The sequence below is a fragment of the Sus scrofa genome, chromosome 1, assembly GCF_054392235.1.
Source record: "Sus scrofa isolate SSC_HxYL_T2T_F1_AM1 chromosome 1, Sscrofa_HxYL_maternal_Yorkshire_Landrace_v2.0, whole genome shotgun sequence".
NCBI classification, from domain to species: Eukaryota; Metazoa; Chordata; class Mammalia; order Artiodactyla; family Suidae; genus Sus; species Sus scrofa.
The window spans coordinates 238,920,555-238,948,470 of NC_139383.1; the positions used below are offsets into that span (position 1 = coordinate 238,920,555).

The 27,916-nt window shown below is 36.2% G+C and overlaps 2 protein-coding genes across 8 annotated transcripts in view; one reads left to right on the forward strand and one right to left on the reverse strand.

Moving 5' to 3' along the window:
* The first annotated feature begins 1,593 nt into the window (after window positions 1-1,593).
* Window positions 1,594-27,916, forward strand: part of OSTF1 (osteoclast stimulating factor 1) — a 144,767-nt gene continuing 118,444 nt past the window's right edge. The window contains exon 1 of the mRNA XM_085009566.1: window positions 1,594-1,620. The gene's annotated coding sequence lies outside the window, so the exon portion shown is untranslated. The remainder of the gene's footprint in view (window positions 1,621-27,916) is intronic.
* Window positions 4,303-27,916, reverse strand: part of CARNMT1 (carnosine N-methyltransferase 1) — a 37,833-nt gene continuing 14,219 nt past the window's right edge. For 4 of the 7 annotated variants that reach the window (XR_014822874.1, XR_014822876.1, XM_003121964.6 and 1 more), the window contains 5 exons: window positions 16,622-16,762; window positions 15,458-15,636; window positions 13,040-13,153; window positions 7,640-7,743; window positions 4,303-6,942 (listed from right to left, as the gene is read on the reverse strand). Coding sequence is in view for 2 of the 7 variants with exons in the window: in XM_003121964.6 (XP_003122012.6) it covers window positions 6,841-6,942; window positions 7,640-7,743; window positions 13,040-13,153; window positions 15,458-15,636; window positions 16,622-16,762 (640 nt within the window). In the remaining 5 variants the exon portion in view is untranslated. Of the gene's footprint in view, window positions 6,943-7,639; window positions 7,744-13,039; window positions 13,154-15,457; window positions 15,637-16,621; window positions 18,478-23,345; window positions 27,481-27,916 lie in introns of those variants that run through there. The other 3 variants (XR_014822873.1, XR_014822879.1, XR_014822871.1) reach the window with 3 other exon arrangements.

Genomic DNA, 27,916 nt, shown 5'->3' on the forward strand with positions numbered 1-27,916 from the left:
TATATAGTTGGGTCTTGCTTTTCTGGCATCCTGACAATTTCTTTAATTTAATTGGAATGTTTAGTGACTTAACATTTGATTTTTTTTTTTTTTTTTTTTTTTTGGTCTTTTTAGGGCCATACCCAAGGCATATGGAAGTTCCCAGGCTAGGGTCAAATCAGAGCTATAGCTGCTGGCCTAGGCCACAGGCACAGCAACTCCAGGTCCAAGACACGTCTGTGACCTACACTGAAGCTCATGGCAACACTGGATTCTTAACCCACTGGGCGAGGCCAGCATCAGACCCTTGTTAGCTTAATGAGTCCAGCCCTGACCATTCTATTTAAAACCACACTTCCCTTGGCACTACCCATGACTTTTGAAATTCTCTGTGCCTTTTTTCTCCCCACAGCATTTTACACCTTCCAATCTATTCTATAATTCACTTATTATTCTTATTTCCTCCCTCTTTAGAAAGTAAGCTCCCCGAGGGTAGGGTTTTTGTTTTTGTTTTCACTGATATACTGAAGCACCTAGAACTTGCCTGGCATGTATTAGGTGTTCTGTACATATTTGTTGAATGAATGACTGTTCATTTTCACCTGGGTGTTTCATAGGCATCTCATACTCCATCCTCTAGTATTCCCTATGAGGCATCATTCATCCAACAAGCTGCTCATATCAGAAGTGTACTTGTGCCTCTTCACAATCAAATGATTATAGACAGAGACAACGGCAAATGCAAAAGTCCTAGAACAAAAGCATACCTGGCATGAGCTTGAGATAGCAAAAAGGCTAGTATGGCCTTTTTTCTCTCAGGGTTTTATCTTGCATTGTTTCTATTCCTATGACTTTAGGCTCACCAATCTTTTCTCCTCTCACACTATATCTGCTATTAATCCCAGGCAATGTACTTTTCATCTCTGGAAGCTCAGTATAGGTCTTATATACATACGTCTTACATAACTTTGTGAACATACGGATGCAGTTATGCTACTTTTTTTTGGTCTGTTTAGGGCTGCACCCTTGGCATGTGGAAGTTCCCAGGCTAGGGGTAAAATCTGAGCTACAGCTGCTGGCATACATCACAGCCACAGCAATGCCAGATCCGAGCTGTGACTGCAACCTACACCGCAGCTCACAGCAATGCTGGATCGAGGCCCAGGATCAAACCCACATCCTCATGGATACTAGCTGGGTTCTTAACCTGCTGAGCCACAATGGGAACTCTGTTATGCTATTTTAAAATAAATGTTTTAACAACCTAGAATAGATTTACAAGGAGATCCTGCTGAATAGCATTGAGAACTATGTCTAGATACTCATGTTGCAACAGAAGAAAGGGTGGGGGAAAAAACTGTAATTGCAATGTATACATCTAAGGATAACCTGACCCCCTTGCTGTACAGTGGGAAAATAAAATAAAAAATAAATAAATAAATAAAATAAATGTTTTAAATGACTTATTTAAGTGATTTAGTTTACAATTGTGATTTCTTTTTCCTATAGATTCTTGCTTCTCTTCTATTTAGAGAAGACCTTTTAGTATTCCTTTTAGGATAGGTTTAGCATGGCTGTGTTCTTTTAGTTTTAGCCTTAGAAATTCTTTCTCTTGGAGTTTCCCATCATGGCTCAGCAGAAGTGAATCTGATTAGCATCCATGAGGATGCAGATTCTATCCCTGGCCTCACTCAGTGGGTTAAGGATCCAGCGTTGCCATGAGCTGTGGTGTGGGTCACAGACATGGCTTGGATCAGATGTTGCTGTGGCTGTGGCTAGGCCAGCAGCTATACCTCTAGCCTGGGAACCTCCATATGTTGAGGGTGCAGCCCCAAAACAACGGGGGAAAAAAAAGAAATTCTTTCTCCTTCTATTGTAAATGATAATCTTGCTGGGACAGTTATGCTATTTTAATGTCCTCTGCTAATTCTAACATCCGCATTGGGTTCTGGCTTGGTGTCGACTGGTTTTTCTCCTCTGTATGGGTGTTATTTTCTTCTTTCTCTGTACATGTGGTAATTTTTTATTGGATACTAGATATTATGAGTTTTACTTTGTGGGGTTCTTTTTTCTCTGGCCTAAAAGTTAGTTATTTCACATATGCACTCATCAGTACTGTGCAGATTACTCTAGGGGCACCATCCTCAGATCTCCAGTGTTCTCTGTGTACAGCTCTCTCCTCTCAGGTACTCTGTCCTGCACAAGGTAACAACAACACACTGTTGGTGGAATCTGAAGCCTGTGATGCTATGTAAATAACAATAAAAAAATGTAAACCCAACTCAAGTTCTCACAAGATGGACTCAACCTCCCATCCTGGCCTAAGAGGTATTTATACACAAGCATAAATACTGTTCACCTCAGGTTCTGTTGTTTTTTCTTTTCCCCCCACATAGTAAATAGAATTCAATACCATGAGACTCAGAAAAATAAGGTTCTTGTCAAGAGATAAACTAAGTAATTGAACTAGACTGAGAGTTAACCCAGATATTGGGATTAACAGATAGGGACTAAAATATCTATACTATATTAAAGGATATAGTGGAAAATGTGGACAACATACATTGACACACAGAAAACTGCTGCAGAGAGAGAAATGAAAACTGTAAAGAGATAAATGGAAATGATAGAAATACAAAAGCACAATACCAGAGATAATAATTCTTTCAATAGGGAGTTCCCATGATGGCTCAGCAGAAAAAAATCCAACTAGTATCCGTGAGGATGTGGGTTCAAACCCTGGCCTCACTCAGTGGATTAAAGGATCCAGCTGTGGTGTAGGTCACAGACATGGCTTGGATCTGGCATTACTGTGGCTGTGGAGGCTGGCAGCTGTAGCTCTGATTCGATCCCTGGCATGAGAACTTCCATATGCCAGGGGTGCAGCCCTAAAAGAAAAAAAAAATTCTTTCTATAGTTTCTTTAGTAGAATGGACACAGATGGGGAATGATTTGAGGAACCTGAAGACAGGTAAAAAGAAACTATTATCTGAAATGCAAATAATTTAAAAAGTAAAAAAAACCCAAAAAACCACCAAAAACAGAGCTTGTAGGCATTGTGGGATAATGACAATCATACATGTAAAAAAATCTCCAAAAGGAGAAATAAAGGATAGCAGAGGCAGAAGAAATATTTGAAGCAATAATGGCAAAGAACATTTCAGAAATAACAAAATATCAAACTGTAGATCCAACCAACAGGATAAATTCCAAAAACAAACCACACAAAACTAGACACATCATAAACTATTGAAAATTAAAAGAGGGAATAATGAAGGCGGCTAGATTCAGAGGGACACAAGATAAGAATTACAGCAGAGTACTCATCAAAACAGTGAAGTGCCCTATAAAGAAAAACAAAACAAAACCTTATTGCTAAAAAATGCTAACCATCATCTGAGTCTTGAGCCTGGCATAATCTCTACAACGGAAACATCAAAGATCACTGTTCACAGATCACAACAAATACAATTATACTGAAAAAGTTTGAAATACTGAAAGAATTAGCAAAATTTGACATAAAAGACACAAAGTGAGCAAATGCTATTGGAAAATGGGGCTCACAGACTTGCTTGATACAGGGTTGTCACAAACCTGCAATTTGTAAAAAAAAAAATCTCCGAACCACAATAAAATGAGGTATGCCTGATAATATTTCACATAAGCAACTAGGACCTATAAAAACACACTGAAATAGTATCAATCTTCTCTTACAGATGACGTAACAAACTCAGAGTATCTTGCCCAAAATCACAGATGATAATTTAGGAAAAACAAACCAGAGTATCTTAACTGCTAGTCTAGTGCTCACCCTACTAATGATTGGTGCTGGAACTTCCTTCCACTAGTTCCTTCAGTATAATTTTTTTTTTTTTTTTTTTTTTTTTCCTTTTTCAGGCCACATCCACAGCATATGGAGGTTCCCAGGGTAGGGGTCAAATTGGAGCTCTAGCCACTGGCCTATGCCATAGCCATAGCATTGTGGGATCCAAGCCGCACCTGCAATCTACACCACAGCTCACAGCAATGCCAGATCTTTAACCCACTGAGCAAAGCCAGGGGTCGAACCTGCATCCTAAAGGATCCTAGTCAGGTTCGTTAACCACTGAGCCACAATGGGAACTCCCCTTTATAATTATTTTTTGACTTTTTAACAAAAATAAAGACTGAGCATTACTCAGAGACCAAGTATTCATATTGACTTTCTAGAAGTATATAAAAATGGGCTAAGCCAAAGGTTCAAAAATATATGTGCTCAATTAATTAAAATTCCCATGTCTATGGTTATCACTAATTTAGATGGAAACAACCAAGCAAATACTGTTTCATAGCAACTGGCAGACTTTAATATTCAAGAAAAATTAAGTCCATCATACACATTAAAAATATAGGAAATTTCATGCAGACATGAAGCTTCCAATTCAGCCTTTGTGGCAACTTTTAGGATGAGAGTTACATATAAGTACAGTACATTTTACAGTTCCCAAACTTCATAATTTTATACTGTGATTTATACAGCTTCTCTTTATATTTTACATAACCCATTTTGCTTACTTGATTAATATACCCTAGCCTGCACTGCTTTAGATTATGGAAATTAAAAAAAAAAAAGCACAACAATCTACCTCCTTCCACTTTATGAAAATGAATGAAAACATCTGTGTGTACAGTTACTTAGGAAAAAAATTTTTAAACTTACACACTTTAGTAGCTAGGACTACACATAAGAAATACAAAATTAAATCCTCCAGTGATACCTCTATTATTGATTGATACCACAATTTTCAAGTTTAGAATGTATTAACTACAAAAGCTATAAGAGAAAAAAAGTGATGCAAATTTGTGTAGTACATTTAGAAAATAGTATTCATGGTATGAGGGAGAAATCAGAAACATGAAATAACTGATTCTGGAATTAACTAAAATATAAGCTATAATTTAGAAATATAAGTAACATTATTAAAGAATAAAACCTGATAGCAAAAATTTTAAGTAATAAAGCCAACTCATTGGTGTCAACCTGGTTTTTTTCTTTATAAGAAAATCAAGATCATTTGTTTTGATATAAGTTGTAAAAAAGTGAATACTAACCAGTGAATAAAAAGCATTTCTAAATTACAAACATCATGCATTTCTTTCTTTTCAATGGATTTTTTAAAAAATACTTATGCTACTTTTAAATTTCCTTCTTTAAAAGAAAATAATAATTTTCCCCCTTGTATTTAATTTCAAGCTCATCTATGTGGTGGGTAGGGAGAATTCCCAAATAAATATCTGCCATGTACTAAGGAACAAAAAAGAGAAACATTTTTTCAAAAACACCCAATAGGTTACATCAGGTATCTATAACCTGACAAATCAACTTAACTTCATGGAATCTTTTATTGCATCATGGGCATAAAGGCCACAGGAACTCCTGTAGTGTGTGCAGAAAAGGTCCTATGAGTAAGAAGCCAGATTGTGTAGTGATTCCCCCAATCTAACTAACAGTGAAGGTCTAAGGATTTGTAAGTAAGTTTTCCTATGAGAACATGACATTTATACCACCAGCACATTATCTGAGATTAAGTCTATCTAATCCAAATTGCCACAGAGGTCACTTAATGCCATCACAATCATCTGTGAAAATATTCAATATCATGTCCTTTTCTTCAAGAAAAGCTTAAAACATTAAGTCATCTCTACTTTTCAAGCTATTGGAAAACAAGATAGTAAACATAAAAAAATACAAAGGAAAACTCCCTCCAATAAAGATCTGCTAGAGGTAGAAATTTAAAGCAGCAATATACTGTTTTAGCTACAGCTATTAGGGAACAAAATTGGTGTTAATCTGAAATTGTATTAGTGACTGCTGCTTAAAATACTGAAGATACAGACCACGGGTGGTAATTTATCCCTAAATTTCATAATCAATGTTTCCCCATATTAATACCATCATGACAATTCATACCAGTATATAATTGTTTTAACAGGAAAAAAAAAAGTGCTTACTTTTGTAATTCAGGTAATCTAAAGAAAAGACATTATTGTAAACATCTCATTGACAAAATGTATTCATTTATAGTTTGAAATCACACATTTCAATTGTATTCTTATTTTCCCAGTTTCCTAGCAGTACCTTTAATAAAGGCTTTTGTGCCTCAATTAGAAGATTGAGATTGCATACATTTCAGAGTGATCCATGATGAGTATGCTTTCAAAAATGTTCCCTTTAGTGTGGCCAAAAGACTAATTTCTCAGTTATTTAAAATGCATTTTACTGGCCCATGATCCTATAAATTTAGCATTTCATAAAAATGAAATGTTTCATGCTAACTATAAGTTCAGCTGAGCTAGAAAATAAAATCGAATAATTTGAATGATAATAGATACATGATTTTATGTATAAATTGCTTAGGTCCAAAGTAAACAAAAGTCCCAATTCCAGATGTTGAAAGTGAGAGAGGATCCTTTAGACTCTTCTAAAAATAACATGTGCAATGCACACAAAACAACTAAAAGGAGATAATTATGGACTTCAATACTATTAGTCATTCATATGGCAGACTTGAAATGGACAGTTTGATAAGACCCTGGAGATAGCATTTCTACTGAAAGATAATTCTGGGCTCAAGGAAAAAGTATACTTGAAGACATTTCCTCCGTTTTCACTTGTGTAGTACAAATATGCACAGCATAGTATATTTCTGAAAAAGCGATAGACATATTAAGAAAATAGACACTATTTCTAAATTTTGTTAGGAATAAGAAGGCACCACTGATATGAGGTTGTGTCCTGTCATTGTGATAGGTGATTTTGAGTTGTTTATTTCAGCATTTGCTCTTAATAAACTTTTCTCCTGGTGATATCACTTGAGACTGTTAATGTGGTTTACGGACCACAAACAAGACACACTCATAGTAATATTTCATCATGGAAAGATCATTCACAGTATATGTTGACAAGACAGATTCTTTTTCCACCTGAAATGCAAACAATAATCATATGATTATGATGATAACCATGGTACTATTTTAAATATATTCTGCATATTAATTCATTTATTATTTACAAGTACTCACTAAGGTTCACACTATTACTAATTCCACTTTACAAACAACTGGTTTGCTCAAGGTCACACCACCAGGAAGTTGGCAGAACTTAAGATCCATACTTAAGAAATCTAACTAGAGAGTTTGAATACTATACTACCATAATATATTGCTTCTCTTTAAGAACAAACCTAATGTTTAGATGTTTATTTTTTTTTAAATGAAGAGAATGCTTCTCAATAAACATGACAAAAACACAGGAGTCAAAGCATCATGAAACCTTATAATTACATGTTAAGGAAAGACTGGACAGTACAAAAGTACATACAGTAAACAGTATTTCTCTTACGCCTGCCCTCCCACCCTCTATACTGGTATTTATCTGTTTACGAAGGCCAATAAAACGGTCAACTACAACTTTCTGAAAGTTGATTACATCAGAGATTAGCTTTCCATTTACGTACACATTACCTCAAATCTTCGTAATTTTAAAAGCCATGTATTATTATTTTCACTTTATGGATGAGAAAACCAGAGGTTAAGAGGTAAAGCTAGTGACTGCCGTATCACCATTCCTGTTTTAGTGTTCTGAAAGTTAAACTTTGACAGTACTTCATTTCATCCTTACCTCTACCTGGAATCCATACTGCAGAACAACGTTTCTTATATCCTCATAACTCAATTCTATGGAAAGTTCATTTGCCAAATTTTCAAAATGGTATAGCAGAGGACCTATGGTTTAAAGATACAATGAATGAATTACTTAAACATAAACATGCACAAGTAGCTGTTTAAACTGAACTCCGAGTAATAAGCTGGGTAGCAAATGAAACATAAAAAGGAGACTAAAGAACTTCTATATTTGGAGTTCCCATTGTGGCTCAGTGGTAACGAACCCAACTAGCATCCATGAGGATGCAGGTTTGATCCCTGGCCTTGCTCAGTGGGTTAAGGACACGGCATTGCTCTGAGCTGTGGTGTAGGTCGCAGACGGAGCTTGGATCCTGTGTGGCTATGGCTGTGGCTGGCAGCTGCAGCTCCAATTCAACCCCTAACCCAGGAACTTCACTGTGCCGTAGGTATGGCTCTAAAAAGACAAAAAACAAGTAAATAAGCAAATAAAAATTCCAGTTAAAAGAAAAAGATTATTAGGCTGGATAATGAAAGAAAATTTAACTCTACGTTGTATATAGGGGATACAACTAAAACATAAAGAAATAAAATTTAAAAGAAAAAGGCCCACCATGCAATGACTGATACAAAGCCCAGGTAGCTATATACTGACCTGCCCACTTTGCTTGCACATGTGCAAAACAGACAGCTGGCACTGAAGTCCCAGCAAAAAGTTTTAAAGGCAGGGTAAGGTGGCATTGGGGGTAGGGATAGGGTAAGCTGGTGGTCACTGCCTGATCATTTTTCCATGCAGACTTTTAATTAATGCTCTTCTTTTCTGTACCACACTTCACCCTCACTCTCTACTGGCCATGCTTTAAATAGATTCTGCTCTTTTCCTACTCACTTTTTCTAGAGCATTAAATTTCTGGTCTCCTTCCTGAGCATGAACTGGAAATGGGCATTAGGTAGACATCCTGGTTACATAAGAGGCTGTTTTCTAAATACATATTTTCAACTCATGTTTTTTTCGGGGGGGGGGGGCTGTCTTTTTTTTTTTTTTTTTTTTTTGTCTTTTGAAGGCCATACCCACAGCATATGGAGGTTCCCAGGCTAGGGGTCTAATCGCAGCTACAGCTGCAGGCCTACACCATAGCCACAGAAACGGCAGATCCAAGTCGTGTCTACGATCTACACCCAGCTCAGGGCAACACCAGATCCTTAACCCACTGAGTGAGGCCAGGGATCGAACCTGCAACCTCATGGTTCCTAGTCAGATTCGTTTCCGCTGCACCATGACAGGAACTCCTGCTTATGTTTTTTTTTGTTTGTTTGTTTTTAATTTGGCATCTCACTTTCCAGGGTTATTCCAGGTCAACTGGCTCTATTCACACTGTTTTCTTCGCAAAACTTATCCACCTACCCATCTTCTGAAATACTGTTAGCTTCTTTTGTCCCCAATGGCATCCCTGCCATTCTTTGCCCATGTGTTTTATACCTTTTTTAGTACTACTATAATAAGATTTCAATGAAGAAACAGTGTATGTGTTCAATTATCCATCTTTTATGAGAAAATTCCTGTTTTACAATTTTGTAGCTTTAGAGTGCTTTAAAATCTGATAGACTCCATTTCTCTTTACATTCTACAGAGATCTCCTTTGGTACTTTAACCTGTTTATTCCTCCAGATGAAGTCAGATTCGCTTTGCTAACTGACTGCCTTCCACTACCCAATTATAAATATATTAGTGCATGCATACAATGCATTTCCCACATCCCCACTTTTAAAAATATATCATATAAATGCCTTTAAGGGTTACTGGTTACCATGAAAAAATGAAAAACAGGATGTATAGGAATTCTTCTGCAGTTTTGCTAGAGCCTTTCCCAAAGGACATGTGTTCCCAAACCTGGGAAACGTTAAAGTGAGTACTTAAATACCCCTTAAAATAATTTTATACATTAATGATATTCCCAATTCAAATTTCATACAGCGTGGGCAATATTTTCATTATAATTTAACTTCTAATGAAACTTTTCAGTACTCCAGAATGACTAGCAGTTACACTTCTCATTATGTATGAATATACTGACTGACATTCTAGTCAATGGTTAGGGTGAAATGGTCCCTAAGGAGCTGGGGAAACACTATCAGTTTACAGATAAAATTAATTTTCCAAGACCACATGACTGGAGCCAATACCATAGGAATGTTATGAATTTACCAATACATATGCCAATTTATCATGTCTATTAGCAGCGGATCTTTTGTGGCATCTTAATGTTACTTTGATCCTAATATCAAATTCTGAAACAATACATTCATTCATACACATAACAGTTGCTAAATATTCACTCCAAGTGAGGAAAAAGCATTAAGATTCATGAACTCACCAAGTTTAGAGACCAGGAGGGGAAACAAAAAGACGAGTGACTACAAGGCAAAGTGTTAAATGCTAGCGACAGATTCCTTGAGAATATAAAAAAGAAATACAGAATATTTAACCCAATCTGAAAGGATTACCTGAGATGAGTGTTAAAGAGGACACAGGGAAGAACCAAATGAAAATAGAGAGGAAGGAGAAAGCGCCTTCTAGGTCAGAGGACTAGCACTTGAGTGCAGGGCAGGGGCAGTTAAAAAGAAAAATGAAGCTGAGAAACAAGAGAGAAGAAAGATCATCAAGGGCAGGGTACACATACGGAAGAGTTTAGGTTAACAACAAAGCTGCACGGTGGGAAGATCAGGCTGGTGGTAAATGGAGAACTGAAAAGGGTGTGGAGGTTGAAGGTAACTTGAAAAAGCAGGGACCCTCTTAAGGAAACCACTGCAGTAATCCAAGCAAGCAGTGACGAGGGCCTGGGCTAAGGCACTAGCACAAGGCCAGAGCAATGGTTCTTGACCGGGAGTGGTTTTGCATTTTTGGTTCTCACAACTGGGGAAGCACCAATGGAAAATAGTAGGTACAGGCCGGGGATACTGCCAACCGTTACAACCTCCCCACCCTCAAATGAAGAATGATCCAGCCCCAAAGGTAAATAGGATGGCAGTCGAGAAACACTGGGTTAAAGAGAGATTCAAGAGTTATTAAGGAGCTTTGGGAGAAACAGCTAACAGACTGAATGGGTGCAGATGGTGAGGAAGAAGAGGGGGTAAAGGACTCCCAGTTTCCTGGTTAGGGCAGTCTGAGTAGAGGATAAAACATAAAAGGCATAGGAGAAACATGGGCATCATCTTCTCAAGACACATACATTAGGAAGTATCTGTGGTGCATCCAAGTTGGACAAACTGGCTTGGAGCATAAGAGATATTTAGGCCAGAGACATAGACTGGGTATTGAAAGAATAGGAGAGAACATGGGATTGGGTAGGAGTAACATGGAGTAAAGGATGAGTGATGACATAAAATGTGAAAAACACTGAACAGATCCCTGGAGCACACTGATATTCAAGGGAAAGGTGAATATGAGATAATTATTATTTTTTAACCTCTTTAACTTATACATCCAAAGGATTTTATTTGCAAAGTATTAACCTTCCAAATAAATATTTTGGAGAATTGTGTTTCTCCATTATTCCAATTCTCAAAATCACTTGGAAACTCCATGGTAAGAAGAGTAGAAGATCTCTTAATCGACCTCCCATCAGCAAATGTGCTCCATTAATTGTGATGCCAATGACAGGTCACAGGCCATGCCTCAGAACATCTACTCAAACAATATACTTAACCAAGGGCCAAATGTATTTGTGCCAGGCAGTTTACTTAATAAAATATTGGTAAGCCAACAAATGTTCAAAAAGAAAAGTTGCTTCTGTGAAAGTTAAGTCAAAAGCTTCAGAAATATAAAAAACCTTAACTCAGTAACTGGGATCAAAAAATTTAATCACATAAATCCACAGTCAAAATAATGCTAAGTAATAAATGACCCAGTGCAAGCCTGCAGAGGTAGCTAACTAGGCACTTAAGGGGTTGGATCTGAGCTGTGAGGCTGTCTCTGCCATATATAAGCTCCAGGGCCATTACGCTACTTGCTTAACCCAAGACTCAGTTTCTTCAACTATAAAATAATTCTATTTCAACATAGGGTTGCTTTTAAGACTAAACAAGCTATTTTTAAGTGGCTAACATAATGCCTAACCCATACACAGAATATACCCAGTAGGTAATGTTATTTTTCAATCATTCCTTGGGAAAAGGAATACTTTTATTTATTTACTTATTTGTCTTTTTGCCTTTTTTAGGGCCGCTTCCCCCAGCATATGGAGGTTCCCAGGCTAGGGGTCTAATCAGAGCTGTGGCTGTCGGCCTACACCAGAGCCACAGCAACGTGGGATCCGAGGCGGGTCTGCAACCTACACCACAGCTCACGGCAACGCCAGATCCTCAACCCACTGAGCAAGGCCAGGGATCGAACCCGCAACCTCACAGTTCCTGGTTGGGTTCGTTAACCACTGCGCCACTACGGGAACTCCGGGAAAAAGAATACTTTTAAAGAAGACCCAAGGTTTGATCCATTTGCTTCACATTATGGTTATATTTTACACCTGCTCTCATCTGTGCTATGGACTTCTGAAAGTTTAGAGAAGACCTACTACTACCTGTAAGCTTAAAAAAATCTCTGGAAAAGTCAAATCACTAAAGACAGCAAATAACAGAATCCACCAACAAAACTATACCAATACTTGAAGACCAAGGACTCAACCAGTGTCTGACTTTTATGTAATATAGCCCTTCTTAACATGGACTATATATTTTACCAAAAAAAAAGTATATTTACCTTATCACTACTCTCCATTTATTTTAAAGGAAGAGGATAAAACTGGTAATTTCTCTTAGACTCTGGACTACATCATACTCATCTTTTGATTTCTAGCACCCAGAAGTAGAATACAGTAAAAGGGCTTCTGAAAACATGAAATTATATCTCTATTCTTTCTTTAACTGAAGGTAGCCACATAAATGATCATATCCACTCTTTTCCTAGTATGTGTATATATTGGGGAGGAGGTTTCCATTGGAGAGGTTAAGCGCTTTCCCTCAAATGTTTCATTATAAAAGAAGAGAATATTCTCTTCTTAACAGAAAGGCTATCTCCTTGGAGTGGGGAATGGAAAAGATGGAGGAATGATCATCATCAAATTAATAATCAGTACCTCTTTGAAACTGTGACTGCTGTGAGACTGACCCAGTATGAATATACAACTTTGAGGAGTTCTACTGCTTTTGGAGGAATTAGCTATGACTGCAGGAACTGTACCACAAGCTAGGACACAATCTAAAGGAAACTACAGAGGTTTCAAAATGTGTACAACATAATTATGACTTTTGTTAACATTTTGTACTGTGAAATTACCAAATGTAAAACAGCTATAAGTATTTAGATTAATGTGTAAGTTCTAATAAATACTGAGAAACTTACCTAGATTTATCCAAATTCCACCTGGCTTGAGTATTTTCCATATTGTGTCAATATAATCAATTACATTATGAGCTGTGTCTATGAAGAAACAGGTAGCAATACAGTCCCAGGTATCTATTCAAGGAAAATCAAATTACTACATTTGTTATGTTATTTTACCTGTCTTTTAATTAATTCTGTAAGTGTACCAGTTACTTCTTGACAGACTATGGACTATTTCATTTAACTGCAGGGGTTTAGAAGCTCAACTCTTTCAATCAACTACTATAATCAAGGCAGCCACATAATTATTTATTTATTTATTTATTTATTTAGCTTTTTGGGCTGACCAGCAGCATATGTAAGTTCCCAGGCTACAGTTGCCAGCCTACACCACAGCCACAGCAATGCAGGATCCAAGATGCGTCTTCAACTTACACCACAGCTAAGAGCAACACCAGATCCTTAACCCAGTGGGTGAGGCCAGAGATTGAACCCACATCCTCATGGATACTAGTCTGATTTATTTTCCGCTGAGCCAGAATGGGAACTCCTAAAATAATCATTTATGATAAACTTTGTAATCCATAAAAGCTCTTACTACTAATTTGATAATCAATTTGTAAATCAATTTTGATAACCTGTATCACTATTATCTTCACTGAATAATATTTATAAGAGTTTTGTTTATAAAGTTTTCAACTTCTAGCCTTCATTTAAAATCAGTTAAGATGAAATAATAGTCATCTGAATTTTAAGATGTGATTTAAATCAGTGTTAGCAACCAATTCTGGAAGGTTTCAAAAAGACTGCAGGCACTTGCTGCCAACTGAGAAATGAATGGCATCAAAATACTTTGGCATCCACCAGTACTTGGAAGAACTGCCAGTTAAAAAGAGGAATAGGGGCAAGGAGCAGCAATGAGTGGGAACTCAGCAGAGAACACTGTTTGTCTTTTGGAGGCTGTGCCTGACACAGAGACAGAAGAGACAGGATTGAAGGTGAGTGTCTATACAAAAGCTGGTGCAACAAGGCACCCTTATCTTCCCATCTCCTCTTCAAACCATGCTCCAGTCATTTTTACTTGCCAAAGCAATGTTTTCCATTATTTCACTCCTATTTTGAAACCCTGCTCCCTAACTTATCACCAGCACCTAACACCTTCCATCTCTCTCCTTCTACCTTCAGAGTGTAGGTTTTCCCTGTGCCAGCGTTCATGGGAAAATAAACAAAAACTTGAGTATCTTATTCTATTGCTCCAATCCCTTCAATGGCCTCCCATTTCCCTCAGGGTACAACTCAAAGTCTTTGCTATGGCCTCCAAGTCAGCCTCACCAAACCTCCTCCAGTCTGATCTCCCATCACTGACGCCTGCTCACCACATCCCAGGCAACTGACCCCCTTGCTCTCCTTAAGCAGAACCAAGCACCCTTCCCACCCCAATCCTCCTTCGTCATTCCCTCTGTCTGCAACATTTCCCCCTGCCCCCCATGTATCCAAATGCCTTGCCTCTTCATTCTTTTGAAGTTCTCTGCTCAATTTTTCTTGTTAAGTTTCCCCTTTAGAAAGGCCTTCCCTGGTAACTCCGTATCAAACAGCAGCCCCTCCCCAGTTACTCATTATCTCTTCTACCTTCCCTTATTTTTTTTCCTTGCAACATTAATTTGTCTTTGCTCCTCTCTCCCAAATAGTATGGGTATATAAGTTCCCTGTGTGCAGGGGCTTTGTTTGGCTCACTGCCCTCTCTGCAATGCCTAAAACATAACTGCTAACTTAGCAGGTGCTCAACAGTCTGTTAAACTAACGACCTTGCTGACCTCTGGACCTTTTATTTTCTTCTTTGTTTTATTGTCAATCTCTCTCTCTCCTCTTTCCCCATTACCATGTCCCTTTCTCTAATACCTAACTCAAATTTCTCTAACATTTTGCCGGGCCGAAGTTCAAACTTTATAGCCTTATTATAAAGGTCCTCCACAATCCAGAACCAATCTACTCCTCTAGTCATTTCTCCCATTAAATCCCCATATGTTCTTTTTCCTTCCAGTCAGGCTATTCTACCATCTCTGATTAGTTTACACATTCATACCTTTGTACTTCTGCCTGCCATTCTTCCCTAATCTTCAAGTCACACAGCGTTTACACAAAGAAGTTACTTCTCCTACCTCCATCTTTATTGTATTCATTTCTCACTCAAATTTGCTTTACATGTTGTCTTAAATTAAGAACAGATTCTACATTTCTTAATTGTGGGATCTCATATTTCTTTATATGTGCCACCATTGCCTTATACAAAACTTTGAAAATACTTTAAATTGTCACTGAAGTATTCCTTTTTTTCTACCATCAAAATGAATGACCATAACTTTGGCTTAGTATAAAATCAGCTTGTTAAATTTAGAATAAAGGGCATGACCTTTAAAACACTTGCTTTCAACTTACTGCATTCTGAGTATATCTCCTGAAAGTCTCCTGCTGTCATAGAAAAATTAGAACCAGGAGGAAGACTGTGGGGGTCAACATCAGGAAAAAAGATGGGTCGAATTTGATCAGCTGACCTCCTGTTATTGCTAAACTGATGAATCCAGGGATAAAGCTTATATTTGTTAATTTCAGAACATCTGCAAAACATGAGTAAAAATCCAACGTTAACTAAATATTTTACCAAGAAAATCTACTTTAAACACTAAAATATAATCTGATTGACTGAAGATTTACTTATATAATTTAGACTTTAAAGTGTTACTACCAAACTCCACCCAATTATCTAAAACTCCACATATGAATGTAGACGAGTAACTAATCATTGATTAAAAAACAGAAACAAAATTAAGGTAAATTCAGAGATATAAATGTGCTGCTCATTTAAATTAAAAAAAAAAAAAAAACATATTGCCAAAATTCAAGCACAAGTAAAAAACATTCCAACCACTTTTTTTTTTTTCCAAAAATGGCATGGGTTTTGTTTGCTACATACTTTAATTATTTTGTATAACACTCTCCTTTTAAACTTCTCACTATTCCTTAACTCATATTGCAACCAAGACAACATATTATTTAAATAAGGCAGCTATTTATTTTTTCTCTAATACACCTCTTCTGGCTTTAAAAACTCTGTTCCACTACTTTCTAAAACAGGCCACAGAAGTTCAGAGATCTTTCTAACTATCTTTCTATGAGCATGCTTGCCCATTTTATAAGAATCTGATTAAGGAAAAATTATGATTGCTACTCTAAAATCTTATCCCATAAAGAAACAAAGGGCTGAAGAAGTTCAAGGCACAATGAGAAAATACTCCTTCCTGGATAATACTTAGCCCTGAATTCTGCACAGAAATCAATCTGTTTCATGGAATACCCAATCACTTTTTAAAAGCCACTTACCCATCCTGTTCAACCCTCTGTTATCTTGGCAACTAATTAAAGTAATAACTGTATAAGCAATTTAATTTTAATATAAAACATTTATGATATATATATATATACATAAATATATACCATAATTAAACATCATGTACTTATCTCCAAATTCAGAATTGTTAAAAAATATGTAAGTCAATCTGATTCTGAGAAATTACTATTTCTAGCAAAAAGTAAATTAAATACCTGTTGAGTACAAAGTTGGAAGAAAAGAGCATAAAAAAACTCCATTCATTTCCTTGACAAGCATAACCTAGCATAGCTATTTCCCAGGCCAGTCTTCCTAGTCCAGCACCAGGTACCAGAATATTTACTTTAGAAGGATCCCTGAAATGAAATAAGGCAATTATGTCCAACCCCTCAAAGAAAAGGGGGAAAAAAAAAGGTCAAAATCCATATTAACAACTAAAAACATAAGATATTTAACAAGAATAAGCTCACTCAAGATTCTGAATTCTTAAATTTGAGAAATACATCTAAATATCAATGAGAAATAAGGATATAAGGAATTACCAAATGTTCAGTTATCAGATTAGGGCTTAATTCCCAAAGTATGACTTTTCGAAAGAAAAAGGAGTCACCTTATATCCAAGACTTATATTTCTAGTAGCTATCACCTGTCTCAGGAGACAAATCATCCAAAAGGGATCTCAAAACATACAAAGAGATGGAACAAAATTATTTTATCACATGAGACAATACAACAAAACAACTTTATTTCCAAACTCAGAATCTAATACATGGTTTATGTAACCAAATTAAGTACATGCAGATTTTAATGTGTCAGGCCTATCTTTAAAATCCTGTGCATTTCAGCTGGCAAAAGAATTTGCAGCTGGGATATTCTCATAGGGAAAACGGGGAACTGCTTCTAATTGAGCATATGTGATGGCAAACATATTACCCCAACCTGGAAGTTCACAAGCAAACTGTTTTCCATTTACTAGCATCACCCTACTACCACCAACTTTCTTGGCTATAACATCTGTCAATACACTTTCAAACCACTAAAAAGTCATAGCAAAGCAAGGATCTGTCTCAAGATTTCAGGCAAATCAATATAACCTAAGGAAATTAAAGTGGTATTCTTATGGAAAACCAAAGAAATCTGTGTATAATCAGCTATTATTTAAAAAGCAAATTATTGTCCAAATTTAGCTCATAAATCAAACTAATATCCAAATTTACTCCCATGGACAGTTGTTTTTTTTTTTTTTAATTTTTAAAATATACAGTCCTGAAGTTTGTTGTACTCCAAACAACAACAGGACTTTTTACTTGTAGCCATATGCCAACCTTTAGCATTTCCAACTTTGAAATGAAAATAAACAAAAAGACCTATGGGGATTTGAAAATTCAGTCCACAAATATAATACCAAGGGAATCTACCCAGGGTCCTTCAACCTTAAATATCTATATATAGAACATGTATTGGTATAAAAACCTCAATGAAATCTCTTTAGTTTGTTTCATCGCTGAATTTTGTACATACATTAAGGCATACACTAAAATTTGTTAAAATTGATTTCTGATAAATAGGCTTATTATGATTAGTAAGATATTCTTGAATACTTGATATAGGCAAGGTACCTTCTAACAGTTTTCACTAAAACAAAATAGAATATTTTCTTCTCATTCCAGACTACATACAATGTTTGTGTGTGGAACACTTTAACTGTTCATAAAGAGAATGATGGGTACATCCTCTCACTCTGTTCAAGCCTACCTCTATTTGTCATCTGGCATGAATACACATATTTTTAATGCTAGAATTTGAAAAATTCCTAGCTGTAGGACTCTATGCTAGCTCTTGTACAAAGGACTCAACACCATAGCACCCCACCCAGGCTTCTCTCTCTCTCTCATTTTTCACTCCCTACCAGACATACCAAAACACTTACTCTCCAGAATTACCTCTTTTCTTTCCTCAGTTCCCATTTGCCCAATCAAAAACATGCATATTTTCCCAAGTGGCTGTTCTCAGCTCAGTTTTTTGTTTGCTTTGTTTTTAATCAAGGTAATGCAACAGAAAGTAAAAGGATCTGGAAGTAAAGTCATAGGGTAGTTAAAATTTTAAAACCAATTTCTGAATAACTAATAATCTGAGTAAAAGATTACCGTGCAAAAATAAGAAATTGTGCCAACCATAAGAGAAAGCTGTATTAATTACAGTACTGACATTTACTTTGCTCACTTAAAGAAAGTTAATTTTCGGGAGTTCCCGTCGTCGTGGCTCAGCAGAAACGAATCTGACTAGGAACCATGAGGTTGCAGGTTCAATCCCTGGCCTCGCTCAGTGGGTTAAGGATCTGGTGTTACCGTGAGCAGTGGTGTAGGTCACAGACGCAGCTTGGATCTGGTGTTGCTGTGGCTCTTGCGTAGGCCAGCAGCAACAGCTCCAAATAGACCCCTAGCCTGGGAACCTCCATATGCCGTGGATGTGGCCTTCAAAAGACAAAAAGACAAAGAAAGAAAGAAAGAAAGAAAGTTAATTTTTGAAGCTATTACCAAACATTTCCTAACTAATCAGGCCTACAGAACTCTTTACTCTACTTGTGGCAAGAAGTTTCCATATAAGGCCACTATTAAAAGCCAGTCATAAAGGCATGGAATACAGAATACATGAAGCCTTACCTTAAGAGTTGGTAAAAATGTTTTCAGTGGATATATAAAAGGAGACGCATAAATTTGGAGAATTTCTCCCCTAACCTTTGTCTTCAGCTGATTTTTTCCCCCCACTGAGTCTTTATATAAGGGACATCAATAGCATATAAGAACGTCCCTCTAATTACTATGTGTATGAAACAAAGACACTCTAAAAGGTATTTTCTATTATGAGTTCTTATAAAGTCTAAAGCATTTCTATTCTGTGGAAAATAAGAGAAATATAAATCTAAGTTCAGACCTTTATGGTGAGCTAACTTTAAATTTAGAAAACCAGGAATAGAGCCATATAATTAATACATACTTCAGTAATCAAAGTTGCCTTCTGACTCTACTACAAAGCTATAGTCATCAAAACAGTATGGTACTGGTACAAATATGGAAATAAAGATCAGTGGAACAGCACAGAAGGCCCAGAAATAAACCCACACATCTATGGTCAATTAATCTATGGCAAAGGAGGCAAGCATATACAATGAAAAAAAGACAGCCTCTTCAATAAGTAGTACTGGGAAAACTGGACACTACATGTAAAAAAATGAAATTAGACTGAAAAAAAAAAAAAGTTTCCATTGCGGCTCAGCAGTTGCAGGTTCAATCTCTGGCCCTGTTCAGTGGGTTAAGGATCTGATGTTACCATGAGCTGCGGTATAGGTCACAGACATGGCTTGGATCTGGTGTTGCTGTGGCTGTGGTATAGGCTGGCAGGTGCAGCTCTGATTCAACCCCTAGCCTGGGAACTTCCAGATGCCGTGGGAGCAGCCCTAAAAAAAAAAGAAAAAAAGAAAAGAAATTAGAACATTTTCTAACACTGCACACAAAAATAAACTGAAATGGATTACAGACCTAAACAAAAGAACAGATACTATAAAACTCCTAGGTAGAAAATACAGACAGAACATTCTTTGACATAAATTGCAGTAATATCTTTTTGACCAACCTCCTAGAGTAATGACAATAAATACAAAAATAAATGAATGGGATCTAAGCTTTAAACCTTCTGCACAGCAAAGGATACCATAAATAAAACAAAAAGGCAAACCACAAATGGGAGAAAATCTTTGCAAACAAAGTAACTGACAAGGGCTTAATCTCCAAAATATGCAAACAGCTCCTACAACTCAAAAATAAAAAAAAAAAAACCCAATTGAAAAATGGGCAGAAGACCTAAATAGACATTTCTCCAAAGAAGACATACAGATGGCCAATAGGTACATGAAAAAATGTTCAACATTACTAATTATTAGAGAAATGCAAATCAAAACTACAATCAGGTACCACTTCACACCAGTCAGGATGGCCATCATTAATAACTCTACAAACAAATGCTGGAGGGTATGAAGAAAAGGTAACCCTCCTACACTGTTGATAATTGGCATAATCACAATGAAAACTAGTATGGAGGTTCCTCAGAAAACTAAAGATAGAACTACCACATGATCCAGCAATCCCAATCCTGGGCATTTATCCAGACAAAACTATTAATTCAAAAAGATACATGCATCCCTACAATCTTAGCAGCACTATTCACAATAGCCAAGACATAAAAGTAACCTAAATGTCCATCAACAGAGGACTGGATAAAGATGTGGTACATATATTCGATGGAATATTACTCAGCCATAAAAAAGAATGAAATAATGCCATTTGCAGTCATATGGATGGACCTGGAAATTATCATAGTAAACGAAGTATGTCAGATAGAAAAAGACAAATATTATGACATCACTAATATGTGGAATCTACTAAAATCTGATACAAAGATTTTTAAACCAAATTTATGGTCACCAAAAGGGAAATGTGGGATATGGAGGGTTAAATTAGGGGTTGGGACTGACATGTACATAGTACTACATATAAAATAGATAGGTAACAAGGATCTACTGTATAGAACAGGTTAATCTACTCAATACTATGTAATAACCCATATGGGAGAAGAATCTGAAAGGGAATGGATATGTGTATATGTATAACTGATTTACTTTGTTGTACACCTGAAATGAATACAACTTTGTAAATCAACTATACTCCAACAACAAAAAAAAATGTTTTAAGTTGCCTGTCTGAGATTCTTAGCAAAAGTAACCAAGCAAACAAGTTTATATAGTTATTATGGCCCATCTATGGAGAAGCAGTGTATTTACTACAAATTTCCAGACCAGCAAGAACAAAGAGTACATCCATGAGAACAGAACAGAGAGGCCCTGTGTGTCAGAAAAAGCTATGGATCATGTTTGCACCAACCTTTGCACTTCAAATATTTTACCAGCAGTAAATGTTGTTCTTGAGACGTTTTCTTTATTGTACATAGGATGATTTTTGCATAGCAGCTGCAAATTAGCAAATTCCAGCACACAAAATACTTTCTCTTGGTGCCAACATGATGACCCCTAGCGGTAGTACTGTGCACAACTTTCAAACACCAAAAGTGCTCAGTTCTACTTTGATCACAGTAACCGTTGTCCAAAGTGGTAAAAGCCACTACCCACTTGAGGCTACTAAACACTTAAAATGCGGTTAGTTTTTGGTTTTGTTTTTTGTCTTTTTAGGACAGCACTCGGGGATATGGAGGTTCTCAGGTTAGGGGTCCAATAAGAGCTGTAGCCAACGGCCTATGCCAGAGTCACAGCAATGCAGGATCCAAGCTGCTTCTGTGACCTACACCACAGCTCACGGCAACGCCAGATCCTTAACCCACTGGGCGAGGATAGGGATCGAACCCGCATCCTCATGGATGCTAGTCGGGTTCATTAACCACTGAACAATGATGAGAACTCCCAAAATGTGGTTAGTTCTAATTGAGATGTGTTGCAAGTATAAAATAAATCCCAGATTTCAAAGATTTAGTATTTAAAAAGTAATCAACTGCATTAATAACCTTATATGCTGATTACATATTAAAATAATTTAGACACACTGGGTTATTAAAGTATATTATTAATTTCACCTGTTTCCATTTACACTTTTTACGTTACTACTAGGAAAGTTAAAATAACATAGGTGGCTTGCATTGTATTCCTATTGAACTATGCTGGTTCACATAGAGAGATCATAAAAACACAATATTGAGCAAAAAACAACTGTGAAATGACATCATAAACCATTACATGATCTTTCAAAACAGATACCACCACAATCTATTGTTTATATACATGTATTTAAAATATGTAAGTAATATAGGAAGGTAAGATTAGAATAAAAATTTATGTTAGTTGCCATAACCAAAAAGAGAGATGAATGGCTCTGTATGGTTTGCAGGGCAATCTCAGCTATATCTGTAATGTTTCTTTTAAAGACAAAACAAAACAAAGATCTGAAGTAAATACAGCAAAATGCCAAGGTTTAATAAAGTTAGCTGTCAAAATACTTCTTATTCAAACTAGAAAATGGGTTAGAAAACAGGATTAGTATCTAGGCCCTTCAAAAATATAGTCCTAACTTACCTATCTATTCCCAACAAAGAACTCCATGCATGAATCAGCCAGACAGCTTCTTACCAATTCCAGAAAATATTTTCTCACCTATTATCTATGTCTAATTCCCATGACAAGAGAGCTGAAGAGTCAGCCCACATTGCCTACAAAGTCTTAAATATTTACTAGCTGGTCCTTTAAGAAAAAACTTACCAATTCCTGACAATGCATCTTGAACCTCTTTTCCAAAAGGTATACAGAGCTTTCTTAATCTGTTTCATGACTGAATAAGTAGTCCATTGTAATATTGTATACTAATGTATCAAGATCTGCTAATTAAGAACATTTAGATTGTTTCCAATCTTTAGTTATAACATTCAAACTAGTATCCTTGAGAGTTCCCCTGTGGTGCTCCAGGAAGGATCTGGACAGGTTAAGGATCTGTCCTTGTCACTGCAGCAGCTCAGGTTGCTGCTGTGACACCAGGTTCAACCCCTGTCCTGGGAACTTCCGCCTGCCATGGATGTGGCAAAAAAGAAAAAAAAAAAAAAAAAAACAGCTAATATCCTTGACATAGATAATTCTCCAAATTCAGGAGTATACCTGTAGACAGCTTCCCCCAAACTGAACTATAAGTAAAGATGTACATTTGATTTTGTTAAATGTTACCAAGTTTTACTAATTTATACTTCCAACAGCAACATATATGAACCCTCACACCTCCAGTAATAGTTAAGTAACTTTTAAATCTTTGCAATGCAGTAAGTAAAAATGGCATCTTAGTGTGTTTTTTACATTTGCATTTTCGTATGTGACTAACTACCTTATAATTCTTTTTCTATGAACTATTTACACTATTTTTCTACTAGGTTATAGTCTTGAGTTGTTTTTCCACTGATTACTCTAGATGTGAAAGTACTGGAAATCCTGTAATGTAGGAGCTTTAGATCTTGATTTGAAATGTGCAATATATATTTGTCCTTATTTGTCGGTCTACAGTTCCACCACTTGCTCTTTCAAAATAGTTTTTTTTCACCCAAAAGAATCCTTTTATAAGTTATAATCTACATTCTTTATTTTAACCAAAGAAAAATAAAACTATATAAAAAATATAATCAATATATACCATTGTGCTCTTGGAGGGTTAAGACATATACTGAAAGGCAAAGACCTAAGAGATTGCCCACCCACAAAGTATCACTTCAAATTTTTCTAAAATAGAATGGGTTATTGAAATTAAGATCTAAGTTATACATTTGAGCAGTTTCCAGGATTCCTAAGAGAGTATGATTCTACATGGTTGTGATTTCTCATTTCAAATAAGATTCAAACCTAAGAATCTCCCTTTTGTTTGCAACTACAAACTTTATAGCACTAATTCTTAAGCTGGTAACCATTAAAGTGTCTGGCACTCAGCACAATTAAAACAGCATTTCCTTAATTTAAAAATTAGACCACAACAGAGATGTCAATCTGTGGCTTCAGAGTTGTTTGTAGTTATAAACTTGGGCATTTAAAAATTCTATGGGAACTATGTATAGTAACTCATGATGGAGCATGATAATGTGAGAAAAAATACGTATACATGTATCTGTAACTGGGTCACCATGCTGTACAGTAGAAAATTGACAGAACACTGTAAACCAGCTATAATGGAAAAAAATAAAAATCATTATATAAAAAATTCTAAATAGGAGCAAATTGGATGAATTGATAAGACAAATATGCTTTCACAGGAAAAACTATTTTAATGATCATAAGTATAGTTAATTCTATGAATATTTAAGTACACTATCTTTCTCAGACGACTCAGTTAGAAAAGGACTTTGCTGAAATTTCAAAAAGAAAAGAACACAATCAAAAGGCTAGCTGACATAAATACGAGTCATAATTGGCCTGAGTCTAAAAATATCAAATTCTCATGTGCTTGCAGTGGCGCAAAGAGAATCCTAAAAATTTATCTGACATCCAAACTTGACCAGGATTTACCTAGAATCAACTTGGATTCTAAAGGGACATAATTTTCCAGGACTTGGGTTTACTTTTTGTGGCAAAGTTATGACTTAATACAGATAAAGACTTCGCTGTGTTTTATTAGGTTTATTTTTTAAGGTTTTGGGTTTTTTGGGGTTTTTTTTGATAGCTCGTCCTATCTACTTTAAGGAAACTAATCTAAATTAAACAAGCAAAGCAAATGACATAGGAAGAAATAAGTAAATTTTCCACTGGGTACCAGAATGATAAAAAAAAAAAAAATTTGATATTTGGTGCACTATGTTGAAAGTTCACATATCCCTCCCTATCCTACTTTTATAACATTGACTACCTTTAGGAAGGAGAAATGGGTGGCTGAGTAGGAGACTTTATATCCTCTGACACCTTTAAAATTTTGAACCCTGTAAATGTTTTACCTATTCAAATTTTTAAAATTGTTCTTTTATTTTAAAATAACCTGTTAGAACCATCCTTTTCTCACCAATCTACATTCTATCTGCCAACATTTATAACAACAGATAAATAATGTAAAATAATACTTTGTGCTAGTTCATGAAGTACTTTTAACAGTAACATGCCCTTTTAGTATGGCTAACACTGTTATGCTAACTGTATACCATAGTAATATGCAATACATGATTCGGTGACCACTGTATATGAATGAAATCTCATGTTTAAAGTTCTAGAAATTACGCTGACATAAGCATTTGACATTCAGTCTTCCAAAAATACCCAAGTTTGGTACACCGATTTTTGAGAAATACCTGGACTTTGTGTTTATAAGAGCTACTAAACTATTATTTATTATTTTATAGATAGTATGTATATATATTGAGAGAGGGCAGCAACTAGAAACTTTAAGAATGTATTTTTGGAAACATCAATGTTTATACAAGTTTGTAAAACTCAAAACATTTATTTATAAAAGGTATAAAAAATAGGGAAATGTGAGATTAGACTATAATTCTAATAGTTGTAGAATAATGACGGACCCCTGATAAAAATTAACTTGTAGCATTTATTCAAGTAAATAGGAGTTTCTGCTGTGGCACAAGGCGATTGGCAGCATCTCTGGAGTGCTGAGACACCCGTCCGATCCCTGGCCCAGCACAGTGGGTTAAGGATTCGGCACTGCCACAGCTGTGGCATAGGCTGCAACTGCGTTCAGATCTGATCCCTGGCCAGGGAGCTCCATATGCCACAGAGCAGCCAAAAAAAAAAAAAAAAAAGTAAACAAAGGTAGCCTTTAAGAACAAAGGAAGATTAATAGGACAAAGGGAAAAAGAAATGACTATCTGACACAGAAAAGGCATTTGATAAAATGCAACATCCTTTCATGATAAAAAAAAAACTCTCGGGACAGTAGGATGGAGAGAAAATTCCTCAATATCACAAAGGTTATTTATGAAAAACCCAGAGCTAACATCATACTCAATGGTGAAAGACTGAAATGCTTCCCCTATAGGGCTAGCAACTAGATAAGGATGCCCACCATCTCTGTGAATTGTTATGTACTTCCAGAGTTATTTAAATGGGAAAGGAATATTACCTTTCCCGTTTAAAAGTAAAAGTAAACTATCTTTACTCATGGATGAGATGATACTATATGTAAAAAATCCCAAAGAATCCACAAGAAAGCTACCAGAGCCAATAAAACAAATTAAGCAAAGTTGTAGGTACAAGATCAACACATAAAAAATTTGTTATGTTTCTTTTCTTTTTTTCTTTTTTTTCTTTTTTTTTGGTCTTTTTTTAATCTTTTCTAGGGCCACACCCATGGCACTTGGAGGTTCCCAGGCTAGGGGTCTAATTGGAGCTGTAGCCACCAGCCTATGCCACAGCCACAGCAATGTGGGATCCAAGCTGCATCTGCAACCTACACCATAGCTCATGGCAACATCAATGTTTATACAAGTTTGTAAAACTCAAAACATTTATTTATAAAAGGTATAAAAAATAGGGAAATGTGAGATTAGACTATAATTCTAATAGTTGTAGAATAATGACGGACTGAGCGAGGCCAGGGATTGAACCTGCAACTCCATGGTTCCCAGTCGGATTTGTTAACCACCGAGCCAGGATGGGAAATCCTGTTATGTTTCTACACATCAGCAATAAACAATCAGAAAATTAAGAAAATAATTGCATTTATAATAGAATCTAAAGGAATTAAAAATTTAGGAATAAATCTAACCAAGGAAGTGTTATACTGAAAACTTGTACATTGAAAACTATAGAACAAGTCTGAAATATATTAAAGAGTACTTAAATAACTGAAAAGACATCCTATATTCAAGGACAGAAAATTTAACATCACTAAGATTGTCAATACAACTAAAAATAATCTACATATTCAACACAATCCCTAACAAAATTTCAGCAGCCTTTTTCACAGAAATGGAAAAAGCGACTCAGAAATTCATATAGAATTTCAAGGAGCCCCAAACAGCCAAAACAATCTTTAAAAAAAGAATAGAATTTATGACACACATTTCCCGACTTCAAAACTTGCAAAGCTACAGAAACTTAAATAGTACTGGCATAAGGACAGACATACAGACCAAGGGAGTAGAGTTTAGAAATAAATCCTCACATAGATGATCAACTGATTTTCAAGGACAGTGTCAAGACAATTTAATGGGAAAAAGACAGTCCTTTTAACAAATGTTGCTGAGAAAACTGGATATTCACATGTAAAAAAAGTCAGACTCTTACCTTATATCACATACAAAATAAAATGGATCAAAGACCTAAACTTAAGAATTAAAATTATAGGAGCTCCCGTTGTGGCGCAGTGGTTAACGAATCCGACTAGGAACCATGAGGTTGTGGGTTTGATCCCTGACCTCCATCAGTGAGTTAAGGATCCGGTGTTGCCATGAGCTGTGGTGTAGGTCGAAGATGAAGCTGGGATCTGGTGTAGCTGTGGCTTTGGTGTAGGCTGGCAGCAACAGCTCCGATTAGACCCCTAGCCTGGGAACCTCCATATGCCACGGGCAGCAGCCCTAAAAAAGGTAAAAAACAAAAAACAAAAAACAAACAAAAAAAAAGAATTAAAACTATAAACTTGGAGTCCCCACTGTGGCTCAGTAGGTTAAGAACTCACAACTAGTGTTCATGAACATGTGGACCCAATCCCTGGCCTCACTCAGTGGGCTAAGGATCTGGCATTGCCGTGAGCTATGGTGTAGGCTGCAGACGTGGCTCGGATACCGCATTGCTGTGGCTGTGGCATAGGCCGGTGGCCACAGCTCTGATTAGACTCCTAGCCTGGGAACCTCCATATGCTGCAGGTACGACCCTAGAAAAGACAGAAAGACAAAAAAAAAAAAAAAAAAAAATGTATATATATATATATATGTATATATATATATATACACACACACACACACACACACATGCATAAGGT